Source organism: Ambystoma mexicanum, chromosome 1q (assembly GCF_040938575.1).
Source record: "Ambystoma mexicanum isolate Mex_15411 chromosome 1q, UKY_AmexF1_1, whole genome shotgun sequence".
Lineage (NCBI taxonomy): Eukaryota > Metazoa > Chordata > Amphibia > Caudata > Ambystomatidae > Ambystoma > Ambystoma mexicanum.
This window is the reverse complement of record NC_090922.1, coordinates 1,474,029,237-1,474,052,680: the sequence shown is the minus strand read 5'-3', so window position 1 is coordinate 1,474,052,680 and position 23,444 is coordinate 1,474,029,237. Positions and strand designations below refer to the sequence as shown.

The following is a 23,444-nucleotide window of genomic DNA, read 5'->3' as shown; positions in this document are numbered from 1 at the left end:
TGAATGTCTAATTAGACATAATGGGCAATCCATATTGCATTTTCCTATAGGAAATAATATATATATTTATATAATTCTTTTATAAATCACAGAGGATTCCCGGGCTGACGACGGGGAATATTCAAGCATGTGAATATATGAAAGATCCAATGCTGGAGAACCATACCTTATCATTATGTTTTATTCATACCGCATAAAAATGAAATCTTGTTGCAAATGTTTTTATTGTAATTGTTGTGTGGTTGATCTAAACTGAAATAAAAATATATAACAAAAAACAAATGCATTAGATGCAGGCTATTTTTTGATTTTGAAAAATCAGCTTACCAGAACCTTTCTCTGCAGACTGTATGTTTGGCGCTAGAGAGGCGGGTCCCTTGAAATACAAGAGAAATCATTATATTTAGACTTTCCAGTACATAGACATAAGGGAAAATAACAATTCTGCATCAGTAATAATCATTTACCTCCCTTTAACCGTCCTGTCCACCAAACGAGCTATGTGTCATTTTGTCTTGATATACATGACACATCTTTATTTTCATGCACTGTATCTCCATTAGGTTGCTATATGCATGTGCATAGCTTAATAACTACAAATGTGCTTTGTGAGCAAACCAATATTAGCATATACCAATAGATTTAACTTTTCTAAATGTAGTGTATAAAAATGTGTCAGACCATGACCAGTGTGAGAAACCTGACGGTGTTCTACCACCTACTCACCCAGGATCTTCCATTCAGGTGGCCAGGGAAGGGTCATCGATTTTGGATCCCGACCCTGCGGGTGGACAAGGGAGGGAGGATCACCTGAGTGGTGGGTCACGAGGGATTGTGAGGAGAATACCCGAGGGTGAGACATGGTATTCCCCCACTCCTCATTTTCAATCAGCAACCCCTTCCACAGCCTTCATGGGATATTTTCAATCCCATTCCATCTTCCCCTCCCCATTTCAGGCTAATACTGGGAACAAGAAAAGGCAACCGAGAGTAGTGAGGAATACCTGCAAGAAACACCTTGAGAAACAGAAGGAAGACTGCCACCTAATAACATTAGGTTGTCTCATCAATAGAGTCAGGCATTTAACACTGACTACTCACACCCGACTCCACTTAACTCCCGTTCTAAGTATAAAACGTGTGGTTTTGCACAATCAAGGGAGTAAGCTGTGATTCCTGATTGGAGCAGAGAAGCCAAGGAGCAGGGAGAGAAGCTTGGAGGATCTGGAGGAGAGCGGCGTGCCGAGACACTGGCCAGTTGGTTGAGAGGGACTGCAGCATGGCTAGGGAGCCGTGTCTCCAGGGAGCCAGAGCGAGGCAACCTGTGCCCTGCTGGCGGTGTGCAGAAAAGGTGCTTGTTCTCTTGGGACGTGTGATGGTCCCAAAGACCTCTGAGGGACAGGTGGTGAGACCCTGACCTCAATCCCATATGCCCAGAGAGACTGCAACCCGGTGAGTTTCAAAACAGTAAGCGGGAGAAACTCGGGAGCGTGCGGCTAGCTGGAGCGGGAAGGGAAAGAGACCGTTTTTGCAAAGCGGCACGAAGTAGTAAGCAAGATGGAAATCAAAAAGTAAAGAAGGGTGCTAGTGACCCGAAAGAAAAGGAAAAGCGCAAGTGAGCACTGACGAGCTAAATAAGTGTGCAAGAAGCACGATAAGGAAAAGGACAGGTGCAAGGAGGTACGGAAGTAAATGATATGATATGATATGATATGGTATTTGTAACGCGCCTATACACAAGTGTTTCAAGGCGCGACGAGGCAGGGAGGGAGGGAAACAAGGGGAAAACAGACAAACGATCCTACTAGGCCAGGTGTCATTCAGATCGTGCAAGTGCAGAGGTAAGGGGAAAAGGAGGAAGTGCAGGGGGGAGGAGGTGGGGGGGGAAGTGCAGTACAAGGTAAGTAGCGTAAAAAAAAAAAAAAAAAATAAAAAAAAAAAAATAAAATAAAATAATAATAAATAATAAATAGAAAGGGCCAGCTGGTGGCAAGTGCGAGGTAAGTGCAGAGCAAGTGCTGGGAAAGGGGCTGTAGGGATACAGTGACAGTCCCACAGTGCAGGGGGAGCCGGGGAGGCAGTGCAGGTGGAGAGTGGCTGGGCCCTGGACCGAGGTTGCTGAGAGTGGCCCAGATGCAGGTTGTGTGAGTGAATGTGCAAGGGGCACAGTGGAGTGGAAGTGAATCAAAGGAAGGGCCAGGGGCATGACAAGGCATGACAAGGTAAAAGCACAGAAAGCCAAAGCAGGTGCAAGTGTGCACAGCAAAGTGGAAGATAACAAAGGGGTGCAGGAAGCACCTGAAGATGAAAGGATAGAAGAAAAGCAAGTACAGGAAATACAGAGAGGGGGCCAAAGATCACAGTGGTTGCGCTTCGGAGGAGCCAAGAGCCTGGTGTTTTCGAAATGCTCTGATTTTACCCCATGAGAAGGTTGTGTGTGAAAGGTACTTTAAATAAGTAAAAGGTACATCCTGACATGTTGAATTTTGTGTTTGGAACTGAAGGGGCCTAAGCTTGGGGAAGGAAACCCTAGGAGGCCTAACAAAGGTGAAACTTATTTGGTGAAACAGAGAGGCATACGCTTGGGGAAGGGAACTCTGAGAAGCCTGATAGAAACTGTGTTATATTTTTGCTTGGTCTGAAGCTTGGGAGGATTGAAGCTTGGGGAAGGGAATCCCCAGAAACTAAAGACATTAGAACTTGTTTGAATAGGGTGAGAGTGCAAGAATTTTGTGAAGAAGAGTTAATTAACAACCTCTTTTTGATTGTGCTGAACTTTGATGATACTGACAGAGCCATACCTGGTGAGAAGACCACCGGAAACCAGCCGTGGTATATATTTCTTTTTGAATCACTATTTTTCTTTAAAGAGACTTCCTACCACATGTTATCAAAGAGTGAGGGCAAGCATAGGTTCAGACATCGACGGCCCTTAGAAACATCAGTTGAGGGAAACACCCCTTTACAGTTAGGGCCAGTTAGATATTACACCAACCCCAGCATTATAGTAAATACAGGTTTTGAAACTATAATACTTGAGTCTGTGTCTCTCTTGATACAATACCTGTCTCACACCAGACATTGCAATCATATTTCCAGTTACCCATAACATCTTTCAGCTATTACCACCATGTACCTATAAAGCACAATCTAGTGCTAGCTATTGCTACCAATACTCTGTACCTCATTAAATTATATTTTAAGTATTGCAACCAAAAGCTCAATTTATCATGCCACTTCCAGATTTTGCAAAAAGATCACTGGGTATTGCCATCATAACCAGAGATATTTTCCAACTTTGACACCAAAATTCCAGGTACTCACACCATTTCAGTGTATTGCCTTTAATTTCCTAGGTACACACATCACTGCTGGCAATTGTCACCATATGCCCAGATAGTCATACCTTTGGCAGTAATTGCCTCAAAAGTGAAAATTATCACAATATTGACATTGATTGACATTAAATGAAAAAAAGGTACCGATATGTAACTAACGTCCCTGTGGTGGTATCTTTCATAGATTCACACACTTTCAATACTTCACGTCTTCAAAATGGGAATCCTTTTTATACAATAGTAGTAAAAAAAAACCTAAAATTGCAGTGCGTAGGCTCCCCATTATGGATCATAGCTAAGCTCCACTCCAGGATTTAACAAGCTGTAGGAAAGCATCGATGGAGAGGGAGGCACAACACCAGAGAATTACAGTTGCAGGTAGCCAAATTTGTTTTATCCAGCATTGAATCTTTCATTGATTCACATGGTTTGACTAGATTATCAAGCAGTACACAGAGAGGGCCGATGGAGGTGATGCCACCTCTCTAGTGGAATAGATGTAGAAGTGCTTGACTACTGTTGCCTCAGCTCTGAAATCTTCTTTCAGGAAGTACTACAGATTGACACTGGTATACGCTGTGGAGTGAGAAGCCACCATGAAAAAAGGGTGTAATACATTGGAGATTAAATCAGCAAAAAAGATTTTCAAGAACAATAGAAGGGAAAGAAATTGGACTGCAAACTCAGCTGATGTATTTGGGATTTAATATTCAAGAAAAGCCCAGTAGGAACAAATGATATAAAGAATACAAAATAAGTTGGTTTCACTATTGGCACAGAGGCAGAAAATTAAATCCAAGTACTGTGCCTATACATTGATTCCTTTTAAAAGGTACTACTGTGGGAAAGTTATACCTACTTTCATTAATGGGCTTGAATTTACCTTTACTGAAGCCAGCTGCACAGCATAGCTCAGAGGGAGGTTTTCGAAAGAAGCTACTGGGATTACATAAATCAATCCCTCAAGATTTAATCCGCCACAAATTGGGGCTTCAGTCTTGGAGCTCTGTATTAAATAGAAATACATTGAATATTTTCTAAAAGAAATTAAATCCGGTCAGTGACTCCTTTTATGCAGATTTGACAAAAATATATTGTGAAAGTACCTTCAAATATATTATAATGTTTACACAGGAATGTGAGGAAATATTATGTGAATTAGTTAATTGTGGAATCTTTTCTAAAACGCTTAATACCGGAGAGTTGGACCAGGATTCAAACCAGTTATGCTCTGCATTGCCTTTCTTCTAAGACAACCGCATGCACCTGAACTGTCCTCCCGTCCCTAGATAGTAACATTAATAACTTTGTTGAAAATACTGATAAGATTATGGAAAATCTGGAAACATATGATTGGTGTCAGCAGTTTGTAATGATCTGACTCTAGGTAGATAGCTAGGCCTGGGTAGGTGTGATGTCATATGAGCTGAAATACTGGAGTGGAATGATGGAGCTGGGGGTTTGAAGTGGTGACAGTTGATGGCCAGCCTAGCACAGGGGTTGGTGGATGTCTCTGTTACCCGACTTGTAACTTATAATAATATGTTTTTAACAAATCAGTAAACTTGAGAAAGTCTAAGAAATGCGCATGCTGACTGGGAGCCGCCACGCATGAGGAAGGGACGTCCACCAGCCCTGGGCCCCAGAAGGTGAGCTGCCCCGGACTTTGCAATATGCAAGGGGATTAGCGGCGGGGGCACCTGTGAGCGTGAGGGAGCACCGGTTGGCGTTTGTTTAAGTCGACAGGCGCGGCTGCCCTAGTGCTGTGGCTGGAAGGCTTTTTAGCGAGTGTCGTGCTTAAGGCCAGTGTTTTTAAGTTACCAGCGGGCTGCTGCAAGGCGTGTGTACCTGGGTGGTACCGTTGGAAGAGGAATCGTCTTCGCAGGACACGAAGGGGCATTTGAAGAGTTTTCTGTTAAGGTCTGTAACAGAGCGGCAACAAGGCTGACACCAGAGGGGTTCTCGTATGAGCAGTACAGAGCGCCAACAAAGTTTACGAGGTTCTTTGTCAGGAAACAGTCTGGCATTCTCTTTATTTAGTGCAGTGTGCCGCTCAGTGATTTATAAACGTGGCGGTATGGTACCTGATGTGAGTGCTGAAAGTAGCTAATATCACAGAGCTCTGTGCGCTGGGACGAACGTGGCATCATGAGTTCTGACTTCCAGGGGAACACCATGAAAATGATGGTGTCCACGAGGAAGCAACGGCTGTTGGGGGTATGACAGGCGGATCAGGTGAGGAAGTGAATGGCCTTTCTTCTAAGCTTCAGGCTTCCGCGCAGTTCAGAAAACGCAGATGTGGCGTAGGGGCAGGGAAATCTGTTATGGCTCCCAAAGGAATAGAATGCTGGAGTGGAATTTTGGAGCTGGGGGTTTGAAGTGGTGACAGTTGATGGCCAGCCTAGCACAGGGGCTGGTGGATGTCTCTGTTACCAGACTTGTAACTTATAATAATATGTTCTTAACAAATCAGTAAACTTGAGAACATCAGCATTGCCTCCAACTCTTTCCTGAGACCATAATCTTTTCATGTTTGTATGATTATAAATTGTATTCTGAATATGGAAAGTTTTAGAGGCCTCATCAATTTCCAAAGTATTTGATTCGTATCCTAACAAATATTAACAGTATATCTTCATGAGGTTCTGATTTAATTTATTAGGCACCATTGAGAGATAGGGGCCCATCCGTGGCCTGGAGATTAAAAATCAAACTTGTAAATTATGTAAAAATCCTGAATACTATGAAACTCTGAAGCATCTTGTTTTACCATGTGAGGCCATACAACCATATAGAGGAATGTGGTTAGAAAGATTTTTACATAATCCAAGCATAGTGATAAGTGAGAACGTGTGGTCAAGCTTAATGGAGGGGTCTAATACCTCATTCATTAATTATTGCACTTATTAGGCTTTTAAACATATATGAATTCTTAGATGAAGATTTGTATATCAAATTGTAATGAATTTTGATGGGTTTTGAGAATAGGAATCTGATGTGAATGTTATAATGTATGGATAAGGATGAATGATTTGCAAATTGTTTAATTGTATTGTTTATGTGATAAGATTGTCTATTCTTGTGAAATTTTCTTTGGTAAACTATAACACAATAAAAAAAAATAGAAAAGCGGGTATAGTCGCTGTACCCATTATAATGTATGCTGTCAGACATTCTGGCAGTGGCCCTCATTACGACCCTGGCGGAAAGTAACTGACCTGACCGCCATAGCGTAAATAGCGTTTCCGCCATTGCACGACGGAGTAAAGTGCGGCTAATTCTGACCCATCGGGCACGAGCACTACGCCATGGCGGAAGTGCAAAGTCTGCGATGGCGGAAATGTCCCCAAAACGCCCCTCACCGCCGTCGTACGGCGCCCTAGGTGCAATTCCGCCACCCATCATAGCGGTCACCGTAATGAGCGGTAATCGCAAAATACGGTGACCGTAAATATACGGAAACGGAAGCAAAAACATGGGGCCGGAACGGGAAACAGCACGCCGTACACCTATAAAATCAGAATCCCAACACAACCATTAAAAATCCTACCCTGAGACACATCCCAACCCGTTAGCCACCCTAGTGAAAACAATCAAAATGGGAAAAGTTGCGAAAAAAGCGTGCGACCGCAAGCGGCAGGTCCACTTCTCCCATGAGGAACTCACCGTGCTCACAGAGACCCTCCAGGAGAATGCTGCCGTCGTCTTCTCGACGCAAATGACCAGGACGGCACTTGCGAACAAGAAGGCCATATGGGCCCTGGTGGCACAGCGGGTAAGTGCGGTGGGGACCGCACCCCGCTACCCACAGCAATGCAGAAAGCGATGGGACGACTTGCGGATACGCGTACGGAGCATACTATCAGCCAACCGTAACATTGCCACAGCTACCGGGGGAGGATCGGAATCACCCATCAAGTTGACCCCCTGGGAAGAAATCTGTGCCTCCACCATTGGAATGGAGAGTATAGAGGGAGTCGGAGGGATGGAGAAAGGAGTGCAGACATCCGAAGAATCAGGTAGGTGGGCCAAATAAAACAATGCTAAATCCACAATGTCCAATCATGTGAAGTACCATGTGTCCACATAGTGCAACAGAAACACATGTCCAGGAGAACGTCCACATACATTGGCCTGATAGCGCACTTTAAAAGTCACATTAAATACATAAATAATCAAAAATCCTAAAAACACCCTCTACACGTGCAGCATGCACACCCTAACTGCAGGCTGCAAAACAACTGCATCCTCAATCCACACAAAAATGAAACCACCTCCAAGGCCCTGACCCAAATCACCCTCAGGTACCACCCCAATGCATGTGATACATTGCCATTCCAATTTCCACAGACCCATAAATAACGCTCGCCCTCCTTTACTCCACCACAGGGTCCGATTCAAACGAGGAGCTTCAGGACACCCCTACCAGCACACCTGCAAAGAGGGCCAAGACCAACGGCCAAAGACCCTCCACCTCAGCTGCACGGATCAAGACACGGCAGCAGCACAAATCAAGTGGCAGCACACAGGAGGGGACTTCAACAGGCACCCCAGCAGCCAGCATGCCCACAACAGCAGCACCACAGGTCCCCCCAATGGATGCCACAGAAGGCACTGCTTCTGGTGGCAGCAGCACCATAGGTGACACTGCATTAATGGCAGCATGCTCCGACACAGAAAACGGTGCTGTCGATGTAGGATCCATCCATGACCTGTCTCAATCCCCCTGTTTGTTTCATCCCGTACACCATGAGGATACCACGCAGGGGCACCCACAAGACGACGACTGGCCATCCCCCACAAGCCCTGTGGCAAGGCAACATGAGGTGATCAGCCCCTCTGTGACACCACCGCAAATGGGCATGGCCCAGCAGAGGCAACAGTCCCTCGACCAGGTGATCGTGCAACAGCAGCAACTGGCCACGCTCCTCAAGGAGCATGCTGATGAATGTGGGGGTACTAAGGCAGCCATAGAAACATCTACTGAGACACTTAGGGCAGAAATGGAGAGAAGTACAGAGACACTAAGGGCACAAATGGAGAGAAGCACCGAGAGCCTGAGGGTACAAATGGAGAGAAGCACCGAGAGCCTGAGGGGGGAACTGCATGCGACGTCCAAAGACGTATGTGCTGAACTTGCCGCTGTGCGCCGTGTGCTCACTGAGCTCTCACAAACCCTTAGGGACATGCATGGACGTGAGCAGGCAGAGACATCATCCGTTGCAAGTTCCGTCCAGGGCAGCCCCCAACGTAGATCTGGGAGGAACCTGCGCTCCACAGGCAGGGGTGCCCCTGATACCCGGAGAGGGGGCTTGCAATAGCGTCTGCCCACTGACAATGAGCATCTTTGGACACTGGTGTTCGGGGGGGAGGTAGGAGGGTGGAGGGGGTGTGTTGGGCTTTCTTGGGTGGCGGGTCGATGGGGTGTGTAACATAATTTCACATATGCTATAAACATTTCACAATCATCCAATGAGATGTGTGGACATTGATCTTTGTGTACGAGGCCTTTATAGGCGTACAGTCCATATTGTGCATGTTCCAGACACACACAGTGCCACAAGTCCCGTGTCCATGTATCAGCCACCAGGCGTGAGTGCTAGAAGCATGAATCTATGATATTCTGACGAATTTCATGGGCCTCCTGTGCCTCGCGGACTCCTTGAGGTGCTGCCACATCCCCACCCTCATCATGACCATCTTCAGGTGCTTGCAGTTCTGCGTCAGGGGGCATGGGCACATTTCTACGTGCGCACATGTTGTGTAGCATGACACATGCCATGACCATCTTTGCAACCTTCTCATGGCGGTACAGGAGTGCCCCGCCAGACCTGCTGAGGCAGCGGAAACGAGCCTTCAGTAGGCCGAATGCCTGTTCTATGACTACACGGGTACGTGAGTGGGCATGGTTGTAGTCCTCCTCATGCTGGTTCTGTGGGTTCCGGAGTGGTGTAAGGAGCCATCTCTTCAGTGGATACCCGGCATCACCTGTATGTGGACAATAAAGGATGTTTGTGGAATGACATTGCTACGTACGCATCCCCCCCCCTTCCTGCCAGGTCATTGCCGCATCACATACCCCACATTATCATGCATGAAATGAGACTCACCGAGTAGCCAGGATCTGTTCCCTGCGTGTCGCTCCATGTAGCGTGGTATTGTAGAGTTCCTCAAGACCATAGAATCATGGGTTGATCCAGGAAATCGGGCACAACAATGTGTAATGATCCTTTTGGAGTCACACACCATTTGTACATTAAGAGAATGATATTGTTTTCGGTTGCGGTACTGGACCTCCATGGCATGTGGGATGTCATGATCTCTGCTTCCAAAAGGTCAGGGTTTTCCCAACTCCCTTGGAAGCAGATCCATAACCCAGGTTCTGAGTGCCAACCAGTCCCAATTGGGACCTTTTGGACCCAGTCCTGGCGCCAGTGGCACCAGGCTCATAAATATGCCCAGTCCCAGCGCTGGAAGCGCCGGGCTCATAATGCTTGGGTGGACTTACCTTCAGCAGACCATGCTGCTTACTTGCCTGCCAGTTGAGCCTCTGATCCTCTTCTGTTTGGAACTACTTTTCCTGTTGGGTGGGGCTGGAGCCACTCCCTAGATTCAGAACACTGGAACTCTTCTGGAAGGCAGGAACTCTTTTCTTACCAGGAACTCTTTTCTTACTTAGGCGTGGCTGTGGAAGGAGACACCTAAGCACTACAGGAGGCTATTTAAACCACACCCGGTGGATGAATCTTGCTTTGCGTTATTCTGCAACCTCTGCAGCAGAACGCTCATCGTGTCTTCTGCATCCGGTCCTGGGCTTACCATCCTGAATCCAGTCTTCAGCAACACCTATAAAGACAAGAAAGAACAGGTTAGCATTCCGGCATCTGAAAGGCAAAGGCTTACCATCCTGAATCCAGTCTTCAGCAACACCTATAAAGACAAGAAAGAACAGGTTAGCATTCCGGCATCTGAAAGGCAAAGGCTTACCTACTCTTCGTGCGCTCCAGAGGTCTTCACACTGCATTCCGGCATCTGAAAGACAAAAGTTTACCAACTCTTCGCACGCTCCGGAGGCCTTCGGCGCTGCATCCCGCATCTGAAAGACAAAACAAGGTGCGTTTAAAGACATTGGGGAACTTTAATACTCACGTGCCATTACTCCTTTCCACATCTAATCCAGTGGGTATTCCGGCACCCTGCAGCCGCTCCGAACTCGTACCTGCAAAATAAAAAGACAGTTAGAGCGCATAGTGAAGCAGGCAACAAGCGCTTACTTACGTGCTTCCAGGCGCTTCTATTCATCACACGGGCTCCATCTTCAACTCACTTCAGCCCGTCATCCGCCATCACCGGAACCCTGCAAAACAAGAGACATCATTACTAAAGACTTTAAAGACATTTGAATGACTCGAAACTTACCGTTCGTGCAGTAAACGACGGACAGCAGTCCTCTGAAGTCAAGAGGCCTGCGCTACCTATCCAGTGAAGAAACTGGTTACAGCACCCTGCCCCGAGGCAGATGGAGAGCTCGGCATTCACTTACCTAAGGTGAGAGCGTTAACCTTTGGGGGTCTACAGGAGAGGAGAAGAGGAAAGAGATAGGGACACCCCAATAACCCCAGTTCATTAACCCCATATTTTCTATCTGCAGACATCTTACTCTACACGTCAGGCATACAGTGCACAGAGGTCCAGCCCAAAGAGCCAACCGGGTGCTACACATCACCTTTGAAGATACGGTAGTCGCCCAGTCAAGACCGGCACCTCTGCGAGAATCAGGTGAGCGTTACAGAACGCAAAGCCTACCGCAAAACTCTCGCCCAGGCGCTATGGAAACCTCGGATACTGACCCCCTAGCCCGGTTACTTGGGGAACTAAGGGCAGAAGTGCATGCAGCTTGTCAGGAAACGAATGCTCTAAGAAGGGAACTAATTATTTCCAAGGAGAGAACAGACAATCTTGCTAGACAAGTGCTACAGTCACAAGCCGGACAGACCCCGTTACCCGCATCAGGGGCAAATCTTCCTTCAACATCCTCTATGAATCCAGTGCAGATCAACCTACCTGGGATTGTACCTCTGGCTCCGCCCGAACGATTTTCTGGTGACCCAAAGAGGTTTGCAGTATTTATCAATCAGTGCCGGTTGCACTTCTTATGCCGGCCAGCAGCCTTTCCAACTGATCAAGCAAAAGTAGCTTTTGTACTTTCGTACCTTAGTGGCAATGCGGCAGACTGGTCGATCCCTCTAGTTAATCAAGATGATCCAGTTCTCCATGATTTTCAAGCCTTTCAGCTTAGTATGGAAAAACTGTTCGCAAGACATTCACAGGGGCAGGCCTTGGACAATGAGCTTCTTTCGTTGCGACAGGGTAATCAAGACCGTTTGGCTTATGTTGCATCTTTCAATAGACTAATAGTGGAAACTCAATGGCCTGAGGACAAAAGGATTACGCTGTTTTATAGAGGTCTACGTGGAGAGCTCAAAGACGTTTTAGCCCAAGTAGTGAATCCCCCACAAGACTGTTCGGATTATATAGACTTGGTCGTTCAAATAGATCACAGGCTGCAGAACAGGAAGGCCGATCGTTCCAAGTTTGATGCTCGAGTATTTTCCAAACCGCCAACTCCTTCCAAAGGAGTAGACTCCGGGGAACCCATGCAAATAGGGGGTCTGAAAGGTCCTCTAACACAAAGGGAGCGGGAAAGGAGGAAACAGTTGCAATTATGCCTATATTGCGGAAACTCAGGGCACTTTCTTCGAGACTGTCCGGTGAAACCTGCCAAGAAGGCAGTAGGAGCTGCAGTTACCAAAGTTACAAACTCTGAGCAGGGAAACCACCTCGCCCGACAAGAATAGAGGTCCTCTTGCCGAGCGTGAAAACCAGTTCCGTGACCTCGCATTTCGTGATACCTATGGTCCTCATTAGCCCTGATAATCCGGATCGATTGCATGCAATTGAAGCTTACGTCGACAGCGGTGCCATCGGCAATTATGTGGATCATGAAATGGTTTTGAGGATGAATCTAACTCTTTGTCCCAAGGCTGTAAAGGACGTCATTACTACGGTGGATGGTACGGAGATAGCCTCCGGGCCAGTAACGCATACCACTCAAGAGGTGACGCTAGTAAGTCAAGATGGACACCATGAGAAGATCGTGTTCGATGTGATCAAGGCCCCTCAGTTTCAGATTATTCTAGGAATACCTTGGTTAGAGAAACACAATCCTCTGATCGATTGGCGAGCAAGAACGGTCCAGTTTCCAGAATGTGTCTCTACTTGTCACCCTCCACCTGGTGTTGCACTGGCCGCAATTTCTTCAGAGACTCCCCAGTTACCTCCCGAATACCTAGAATACCAAGATGTTTTCCGGAAGGATCAGGCTAACTCTCTACCTCCTCATAGGTCTTATGACTGCCAGATAGACCTGATACCTGGATCTACTCCTCCTTGTAGTAGAATGTATGCCCTCACCGAGCCTGAGAACCTTCACCTTCGACAATACCTGGATCAATACCTGGCAAATGGGTTTATTCGTCCTTCCAAGTCCCCTGCTTCTTCAGCTTTGTTCTTCGTTCCAAAAAAGGAAGGAGACCTTAGAACTTGTATCGATTATCGCTCCCTGAACCAGATCACCGTTAAGAATAGATATCCGTTACCTTTGATCCCTGAACTCCTGGACCAAGTCAGAAAAGCATGCATATATACAAAGCTGGATCTTAGAGGAGCTTACCACTTGGTACGAGTAAAAGAGGGCGATGAATGGAAGACGGCCTTCCGCACCAAGTATGGGCTATTTGAATATCAGGTCATGCCCTTCGGACTTTGCAATGCCCCGGCCGCCTTTCAATATTTTATCAACGATGTCCTCAGAGAGCTCATAGATGTATGTGTTGTTGTTTACATTGACGACATCCTCGTTTATTCTTCATCGGAATCTGAACATCGGAAACACGTGAAAATGGTCCTCGAAAGATTGCGTCAACACAAACTTTTCGCTAAGTTGGAAAAATGTGTTTTCAACGTGACTGAAGTTGAATTCTTGGGATTCATATTATCACCTGGCGGAGTGCGTATGGATTCAAAGAAGGTCGATGCAGTTCTCAAATGGCCATCACCATCCTCCGTAAAAGGTGTGCAAAGCATGTTAGGCTTCGCTAACTTTTACCGCAGGTTTATCCCCGAATTCTCTCGAATAGTCCAGCCCATCACTGCCTTGTTAAAGAAAAACAAACGTTTTGAATGGTCTACCGAGGCGGAACAAGCTTTCCAGGATTTGAAGACTAAATTTATCTCTGCACCAATCTTAAAACACCCTCGCCCCGAACTCCCCTACATCGTGGAAACTGATGCTTCAAGCCTTGCCATGGGGGCAGTTCTATCACAAAAGGACCCGGTAACCAATCAGTTGCATCCCGTGGCATTTTGGTCCCGCAAATTCTCGCCTCCTGAAATCAATTACACGATTACTGACAAGGAACTTCTGGCTATCAAGTCTGCCTTTAAGGCTTGGCGGCATTATCTGCTGGGGGCCCGACACACCGTTACTGTGATTACGGATCACCGAAACCTGCAATATTTGAAGACCGCAAAAGCCCAATCCTCTAGACAACTCCGTTGGGCATTATTCTTTGCCGAGTTTGACTTCATAATTACCTATCGACCTGGTACAAAGAACGGTAAAGCCGATGCCCTTTCTCGGATGGGAGTGGAAGAACACTTGGTCAACCCTAAACCTGTACCAATCATTCCCGAACAAAGAATTCTGGGTGTAATCGCCACAGAATCCATAGAGGAAGTTAAGGATAAAGCCAGGCAACTTGTAACTCCAGCAGACATACAGAATTGGCATCTGCAGGGAAAGGACTTTGCAGTAAAGGACAACTTATTGTATTTCCAAGAACGATTATACCTACCCAGCACAGATTTACAGAAAAAAGTAATCTCTTGTTATCACGACTCTTTAATGGAAGGTCATCCCGGTATAGCCAAGACCTCAGAAAAGATCAAGCGCTACTTCTGGTGGCCGTCTTGGAAAAAAGATATCAGAGACTTTATAATGTCCTGTGGAGTATGCGCCCAAAACAAGAGTCAAAAGGAAAGACCAGCAGGCCTCTTACGCCCTATTGACATCCCACCTCGCCCTTGGCATACGCTTTCTATGGACTTCATCACCGATCTACCTCCATGCTCCGGATACAATACGATTCTAGTAATCGTGGACTTATTCTCCAAGATGGCGCATTTCATTCCGCTCAAAGGCTTGCCAACAGCAGCAACTCTGGCCCGAGAATTTCTCGAAAACATCGTCCGACTGCACGGTTTTCCTTCAGTTCTAATTTCGGATCGAGGTAGTCAATTTATTTCTCATTTTTGGCGAAGTTGCTGTCGGTCGGCTCAAATTGATGTGAGACTATCGACCAGTCACCACCCTCAGACCGACGGACAAACCGAGAGGACCAATCAAACTCTGGAACAGTATTTACGCTGCATGCTGCAACAAACTGAAAAAACTTGGAAAGATATCCTTTGGATAGCCGAGTATGCCTACAATAACTCTGTCCATTCGGGAACTGGGAAAACCCCGTTTTTTCTTTTGTACGGCAGTCACCCTCGAACCTCGGAGCTGGATCCCCTCCAAGATCTTGAAACACCAGCAGTAGACTACCTGCATTCTACAATCACCCAAGCCTTTAAGGAAGCTGTTTCTCACCTTCAAAGGGCTAAAGAACAATACAAGAAAGGAGCAGATCAACATCGGAAGGAAGCCCCTCATTATCAAGTAGGGGATCAAGTCTGGTTATCCACCAAATATCTATCTCTAAAAGGGCCACGCACATTCAACCCAAGATACCTTGGTCCCTATTCCATCACTACCATAGTAAACCCAGTAGCGGTCAAGTTGGACTTGCCCCCGCACATGAAGATACATCCGGTCTTCCACGTCTCTCTATTAAAACCCGTGCAACCTCAAACCCGACTAACCATATCTCCAAAACCTATCCTAGTGGATGGAGAACTCGAGTTTGAAGTCAAAAGCATTCTGGACTCCAAGATCTCCAAATCTAAACTATTTTACCTAATTGACTGGAAAGGCTACGGCCCCCAAGAGAGATCCTGGGAACCTGCTGAATATGTCCACGCTCCTCGCCTAATCAAAAGATTTCACCGAACATTTCCTGACAAGCCAAAACCCCCGGAGAAGCCCGGTTTGGGAGGGGCCTTGAGGGGGGGTACTGTCATGATCTCTGCTTCCAAAAGGTCAGGGTTTTCCCAACTCCCTTGGAAGCAGATCCATAACCCAGGTTCTGAGTGCCAACCAGTCCCAATTGGGACCTTTTGGACCCAGTCCTGGCGCCAGTGGCACCAGGCTCATAAATATGCCCAGTCCCAGCGCTGGAAGCGCCGGGCTCATAATGCTTGGGTGGACTTACCTTCAGCAGACCATGCTGCTTACTTGCCTGCCAGTTGAGCCTCTGATCCTCTTCTGTTTGGAACTACTTTTCCTGTTGGGTGGGGCTGGAGCCACTCCCTAGATTCAGAACACTGGAACTCTTCTGGAAGGCAGGAACTCTTTTCTTACCAGGAACTCTTTTCTTACTTAGGCGTGGCTGTGGAAGGAGACACCTAAGCACTACAGGAGGCTATTTAAACCACACCCGGTGGATGAATCTTGCTTTGCGTTATTCTGCGACCTCTGCAGCAGAACGCTCATCGTGTCTTCTGCATCCGGTCCTGGGCTTACCATCCTGAATCCAGTCTTCAGCAACACCTATAAAGACAAGAAAGAACAGGTTAGCATTCCGGCATCTGAAAGGCAAAGGCTTACCATCCTGAATCCAGTCTTCAGCAACACCTATAAAGACAAGAAAGAACAGGTTAGCATTCCGGCATCTGAAAGGCAAAGGCTTACCATCCTGAATCCAGTCTTCAGCAACACCTATAAAGACAAGAAAGAACAGGTTAGCATTCCGGCATCTGAAAGGCAAAGGCTTACCTACTCTTCGTGCGCTCCAGAGGTCTTCACACTGCATTCCGGCATCTGAAAGACAAAAGTTTACCAACTCTTCGCACGCTCCGGAGGCCTTCGGCGCTGCATCCCGCATCTGAAAGACAAAACAAGGTGCGTTTAAAGACATTGGGGAACTTTAATACTCACGTGCCATTACTCCTTTCCACATCTAATCCAGTGGGTATTCCGGCACCCTGCAGCCGCTCCGAACTCGTACCTGCAAAATAAAAAGACAGTTAGAGCGCATAGTGAAGCAGGCAACAAGCGCTTACTTACGTGCTTCCAGGCGCTTCTATTCATCACACGGGCTCCATCTTCAACTCACTTCAGCCCGTCATCCGCCATCACCGGAACCCTGCAAAACAAGAGACATCATTACTAAAGACTTTAAAGACATTTGAATGACTCGAACCTTACCGTTCGTGCAGTAAACGACAGACAGCAGTCCTCTGAAGTCAAGAGGCCTGCGCTACCTATCCAGTGAAGAAACTGGTTACAGCACCCTGCCCCGAGGCAGATGGAGAGCTCGGCATTCACTTACCTAAGGTGAGAGCGTTAACCTTTGGGGGTCTACAGGAGAGGAGAAGAGGAAAGAGATAGGGACACCCCAATAACCCCAGTTCATTAACCCCATATTTTCTATCTGCAGACATCTTACTCTACACGTCAGGCATAAAGTGCACAGAGGTCCAGCCCAAAGAGCCAACCGGGTGCTACACATCACCTTTGAAGATACGGTAGTCGCCCAGTCAAGACCGGCGCCTCTGCGAGAATCAGGTGAGCGTTACATGGGACAACCAATTCCACATGGGTGCAGTCGATGGCACCAATGCAACCCGGTATGCCGGCAAGTGCATGGAATCCCACTTTTGTGTTTGTAATCTCCTGCTCCGAGCGTGGTAAAGAGATGTAGTCGTCTGCGTGCTTCAGGAGGGCATCGAGCACTTGCAATAGTATCCGTGACAACAGTGGCTGTGAAATGCCATGCAACTGTCCGACTGTGTGCTGGTAGGTGCCTGTGGCCAGGAAGTGGAGTACAGACACCACCTTCAGTAGGGGTGGGATGGCGGTTGGGCTATCTATCATGCTGACAAGGTCAGCGTGTGTCATGTCCACAATGGCGGTTATGGTGTCCCGGTCCAAACGGTAGAGGGTGTGGATCTGCTCATCAGTGAGGTTGAACGGATGAGCTCGGAGGCATGGGATTGCGGGCTGCCTGCGTGGTGGTAGTGGCTGTGCTGGTGGGCCTTGCTGGCCCTGCCTTGCCCTCCTCCTCCTCCTGCGTCTCCTCTGTGCGGCCGGTTGTTGTAGTAGTTGGTGTTCGTCTTCTTCTTGAAGTTGGAGTACTTGCAGTGCTATCAGGTCCCCCAGGGCCAACATCGCTAGTCCTGCCGGTAGCATTTTGGAGTGGGTGTGGTTGTGGGAGGGGGTTGGGTGTGCAATTTATGTGTTTTCAGGCTGTATAGCCTCCACCTGTGGTGATTCATTCCACCTGTGCAAGCTGCAATCCCCTTTGGGCGAGCACGTCCCGCACACAACGCTGCAATTTGACGCATGGCATCTTGCTATTACAATCATGTATTTAATCCCGATGGCAGTGAAATATTGGTTCATATGTTCATTCTGCTATGGTCCCATTGTTTCACATACTATCTTTGCAGTCGCGAACAAACTTGTGAAGGGTCAGTGGAATGTAGTACTCGATTAACGGTGGACCCTCATGCAGCACTGTACCGAGGTTCACCGACGGGCGGGGCGTCCCATTTGTGAGTGAAGCCAGTTGCCATTTTCACACACTGCCGCACTACATGGATGAATTTGTGATTTCAAGCGGTCACAGATGCCTTTTCGACGTGATGTTGCAAATGAGGAATTCGAAGGACAGCGCTTTCGGTTTTCAGCTAGCGGCGAGGAGACGCCCACAGGTCTGACTGCAAATATAACGTTCTATTGTTTAATGTCCTTCGGACAGGGGCCATGGCGAGAATGCAATGATTGATATGAATAGTATGGAATGCGCAATAGCGTAGTGGACGATAAGGCAGGACGTTCCCAAATACATGTTACTTCACAACACTGGAATTCCGGGCTGGAGCACAGTGGATTTTGCAGACTGCATTACGCACAGACTCAATGGAAATTTCACATGTTATGTGAGTAAATAATCAGGCGTTTTCATACCGGGATGAGGGAATGATGTATGGATGCATGGACAGATGATTTAATTGAGAGTTTGCCATGTACATGGCTTTTTGGAATCTATCCACTTCCCCTGCGCTATGTGATGCAGAGCTGCCATAGTGGGACCATCGTCTATCTGCCCTTGTTGAACCCTCCCTGTCTCGACGCGCCTTCAAACACTTGTGTCTATGCACGTTACTAATCCCATCTAATGGATTCTGTTTTAACAGACGCATGCACACAAAGACTCGTTTGTAATAGTGTTTTCACCTCGATTTATATAGTTATGATTCGCAAGTGATTTTTGGGTGGGAATAATCCTTTTGAGTGGGCTAGCATGCATATGGCTGTAGATTTAGTGTGATCATTGAAGTGAGTAATTCAAATGAAGTTCTGATGCCCATACTATTCTTTTCATTTCATTTGGGTGACAGGTATCTCCTCCCCTTTTGCCGCTGCCATCTGTATGCCACTCCTGCAGATGGCTTTTACTCCCGACACCTGCTGCTTCGAGTTAATCAGTGGAGCACCATTACGATCTTATGGGACGATCGCCAATGGGCCACATGCCCTTACGCAGTACTAGTGGCTAGGAGCAACATATCGACCTTTCAGCTGGACTAGTGCCTACCTAATCGGACGGCCCTGCGGTTCTAGGCGCTTCCATGTTGCCTTTTTGAACGTGAATGTAGCCCCTGTGTACCATGAAGGAACAGGGCGTCACACAAGAAGAAGCTGGTCATTTATTGCGGATGCAGCCCACAATAATGAAATATATTTTGGAGTTCATGACCTAATAGCTGTATGGGCTTGGTGATTTTGTTGTGCATTAAATTTTTATTATGATATTAACCCTGTAGCGTTATTCTTTGCAAGTAATGTAGCATATTCCTATTTGTGGAGCGATGTATTGTGAGAAGATCTGCATTGGGTTCCGGCTTCTGAGTATAGTTGCGTGGTACTGTACTGGGCGCGTTTGCCTACGAAGCCCAGTGAGGTCAGGGATAGGGGCTGCCATTATGACTGTCATGCTCAGGGGCGGGGGATTAGCTTTTGTGTAACAGATGCCGGTCAGCCAGGTGGATTGGTGGAATGATGTGATTATCAGAATATGGCTGGTCACAGGTGCCTGTGTTTGCGTGCGTTTCTTGGAGGGAGACTGAGGTCATGTCCATTGGAATAGCTTCTGTATTCGTGCCATCTGTGCCCTGCAGCTCCCATTGGCCCCTCTTGAGATGAGCCTGGCTGCTCAGTCACTCTGCCAACTTGTGTGGTACATGCTTATGCTGATGGTTGGTTTGTTTACTGGCAAGAGTACAGGGCTGGTGCAGTCTCCCTCAGGATACTGCTTTGAATGTTGCCTTACACTGGTGTCAAGCGATGGGGGCCTGTTGTTGTTTTGTCTCATATTTCAGTTCATATTGCTGTACTTGAACCTTCACATGCCTGTGCTGCATCAGTACGGCAATGGTGACATGCCAAATATGGATGGCCACTCACAAGGCACTTGGAGCCCCTACATTAATTTGTTCGTTGGCATGCATGGGTGACTTGTACATTTCACTGGTTGCATTGTGTGACTTCATTGCACCTACGAGGAGTTGTGCAATGTGGCCAGGGAGTGGTGTACAGGCACTCAGTAGGGCCATTTACGGTTGGTTCGCGATGCCGTAATTCTCACCATGGCGGAATGGTACTTTCCGCCATGCTTGATGGCGTTAGGTAAATGTCCGCTAGGGTCAGAATTCGCGTACCGTTGCGCCATGGTGGTGATTACGGTTTTGCATGGCGCGCGTGCGCGTACTTGGTGCAGTTAGCGTTGGCGTTCACTACGGTGTCGCTAATGGCATCGTACTTTACGGTGACGGGTCATAATCGCACCGAGCGCTATTCGATGGCGGTATTGCATTTCCGCCATCGTTTTTCGATTTCCGCCAGGGTCGTAATGAGGGCCAGTGACATATTGGCTTTCCCACGGCTAAACCCAATATATTCTGGCTAATCTTGTTTGGAGAGGGCCCCTCTGACTGTCTGAATGCTAACATCTTGTCTATGCAGGAAGGTATAATTTGCATGGCAACACATGTGTGCAATGCCCTGCAACTGGTCTATTAGATGTTTGAAAAAAACGGGAAGTGACCCTGTTCTGTTTACATGCAATTCAGAAACCACTTTAAGAAGGAAAGAGTTGTCTTTATCTAAAAAATGTGCCCCAGTGGAGATGATGTCTACAATGCAAGTGTTTCTACCAAGAGGGTCATTTTTATTTGTTCTTTTTGATGGGCTCAAATGGTGTTTCCAAGAATATGGATGGACTTCATTGAGCGAGACAGAATAAAGGGTCCTAAATAAAGGGCTGGGCTTCGTTCTCACTAAACAACACGAATTACGATTTCGAGAAGAGTTCTTCAAATTCAGATGTTAAATACATCTCAATGAATTCTTTGAAAAGACAGAACACCAAGAATCCCAAAATGCTACAGGCTTCAGAAGACAGTCCACATCCATACCCCCCTCACATAACTTCCCACTGAATCACCCATGTTTGAGACAAAGGTACTGAAAGATAGAAAATATCCAATCCAGGAGCTATGCAAACCCGAGCAGAGAAGAAAAACATGCTCTAAAATGTCTATCAAGAAATGAAAACATCACTATAAAAAGAGCAGATAAAGGGGTAGGAATTATCATACTAAAACCTAAAGATTACATTACATAGGCCCTCATTACGACCCTGGCGGAGGACCATGGTGCAATTTGCACCATGGTCCATGGCGCAGAGCTGCCAACTCCGCCATGGGGGTTGGCGGACTTACCGCCCCATTCCGACCTTGGCGGGGCGGTAAGTCCCCAATCCCCATTTACCCTTCCCCATTCCCATTTTTGCCCCATAGGGTATAATGGGAGTGGGGAAGGCGTTAATTACGCCACCGTAAATTACGGTGGCGTAATTAACAACAGGTCCCGTAGCGCCATGGATTTTTCCGCCCGGAAAAACCAGGCGAAAAAACCACCATGGCGCTACGGGAACTCGTAGTAAGGCGGAAAGGTACGCCATGCATTACGCTGGCGTAAAACCCTTTCCGCCAGGATCGTAATGAGGGCCATAGTGTCTCAGACACCTAAATGGTGAGAACTACTACTAGCAATTAGACATAGGGCCTCATTACAAGGTTGGAGGAATGGGTTTACCGGCACCGGTAATGGTGCCGGTGCCAGTAAACCCATTCCTCCCTATTACGAGGTTCCCTCGCGGGACCCGCTTTGGATGGCTGGTTTTTCCAGACGTCTATAGCGGGTTCCGCGAGGGGACCAGGGAGCTAACAACGGGTCCGTTATTAGCGGGCCCGTTGTTAGCTCCCTCCCCATTCCCATTGAGCCCTATGGGGGCTCGAATGGGAATGGGGAAGGACCGAGCCCGGGTTCGCTGAAGGAGGAAACATCGGGCCCTCCAAACTCGTAATGGCCCGGTATTTCCCCATTCAGGGAACCCGAACACGATTTTGGAGGTAGCCATGGTGCTAATAGCACCATGGCTACCCCCAAAGTCATTATGAGGCCCAAAGACTCCACCCACGCCGTTAAAGAAATAATAAAAACAAAGAGAATAAAGCAGAAGAAAGTGAATGATGTGAAGGCATCAGGAAGTAGGCACAAACAGAGTAAAGTGTGGGCTATACACTTTGATTAAAAACACGATGAGGTGGGGATAAGGCCTACCTTGCCCTATGCAAAGGTGGGATTTCCCTAATGTGAGGAACCTCAGGGTGTCATCACTTCTTTTCCCCGGCATCCTCTGTGCAGGTGACCAGGGAAAGGCCATTGCTTTTGAATCCCGACCCTAAGGTATGCGAAGGAGGATCAACTGGGTGGGGGGAACTTGGCTAGTGGACGTCTTTGGGTGAGACATGGTATCCCCCTTTCCGGTAAAAGTGAACCCTATATTCCTGCTGCCTTTGTAGGCTATTATTAATCTTTGTGCCTTTCTTCCACCCAAAATGACCCACAGCCACTTCATCTTAAGACTGGGACCAGGAGGAAACAACTGGGAGTTATGCACACTTCCATTAATTCACACCAATTTGGTACTGAGACAAGGAAAATGGCTATGGAGGAGTTCAATTGCAATAGTCAGGCATATCCAGTTAATAGGTTTCACCATGGTCAGGTAATTAAAGTGAGGGACCTGCACCTGCCGTAATTTAACAAGTCCCAGGTGTATAAGAATGGTGACTGGCCAGGAGAGGGTGAGAGACGGCCCAGAAAGAAGGACGCGGCTCATTGAAGAGGAGCGGACTCGAGCAGTCCCGGCTTGAGGGAAGCCGTGCTGAGCAGGAATGCGAGGGAGACGCCGGGACCAAGGTTGGCCATGAGAGGGTCAAAAATCCTACTGCCCGATGTCCACAGCAGGAGCTGTGGGACACCAAAGACGCCCGAACGCTGCACGTTTCTCAGAGATAGCGAGATGGGCTCTCAGTAGCTCTCGCTGAGGAAGAGCGGAGCTACGCGCTGCAGAGGACAGCGAGCGCTGCTCTTTGTAGCCCCTGCGAGGAAAAGGCAGAGCAAAGAGAAGACGGGAAGCAGAAATGAGAAGCCAGAAGGAGCAGCCCCTTACCAGTGAGTGCAAAGAAGAGAACACTCCTACAGGGGTGCTCCGGGGGGGTTGGAAACAAGCATGTGTGAACACCGAACAAACTGAAAACTATTACAAGCGCTATGGGAAGCCAAACCATACTTTGGTTTGGAATACTGAAAAAGCTGCAATATTTTACAAGTACTTTTGTTTTTGAATACCGAACAAGGTGCAAAGTATTACAAGTACTTTTGAAAGTTGCAACAAGAATTATTTAATACCAAACTAACCTAAAGATATGATGAGCACATTTGAATACAGCACAAGACGAAAGCAAATG

The 23,444-nt window shown here is 47.3% G+C and overlaps 1 protein-coding gene across 1 annotated transcript in view; it reads right to left on the bottom strand.

Annotated features, from left to right (window-relative positions):
* The window catches only part of LOC138549910 (HORMA domain-containing protein 1-like), a 1,553,847-nt gene that overhangs the window by 555,018 nt on the left and 975,385 nt on the right, over nt 1–23,444 (bottom strand). Inside the window, exon 12 of the mRNA XM_069642372.1 lies at nt 328–376. Coding sequence (XP_069498473.1) covers nt 328–376 — 49 coding nt within the window. The remainder of the gene's footprint in view (nt 1–327; nt 377–23,444) is intronic.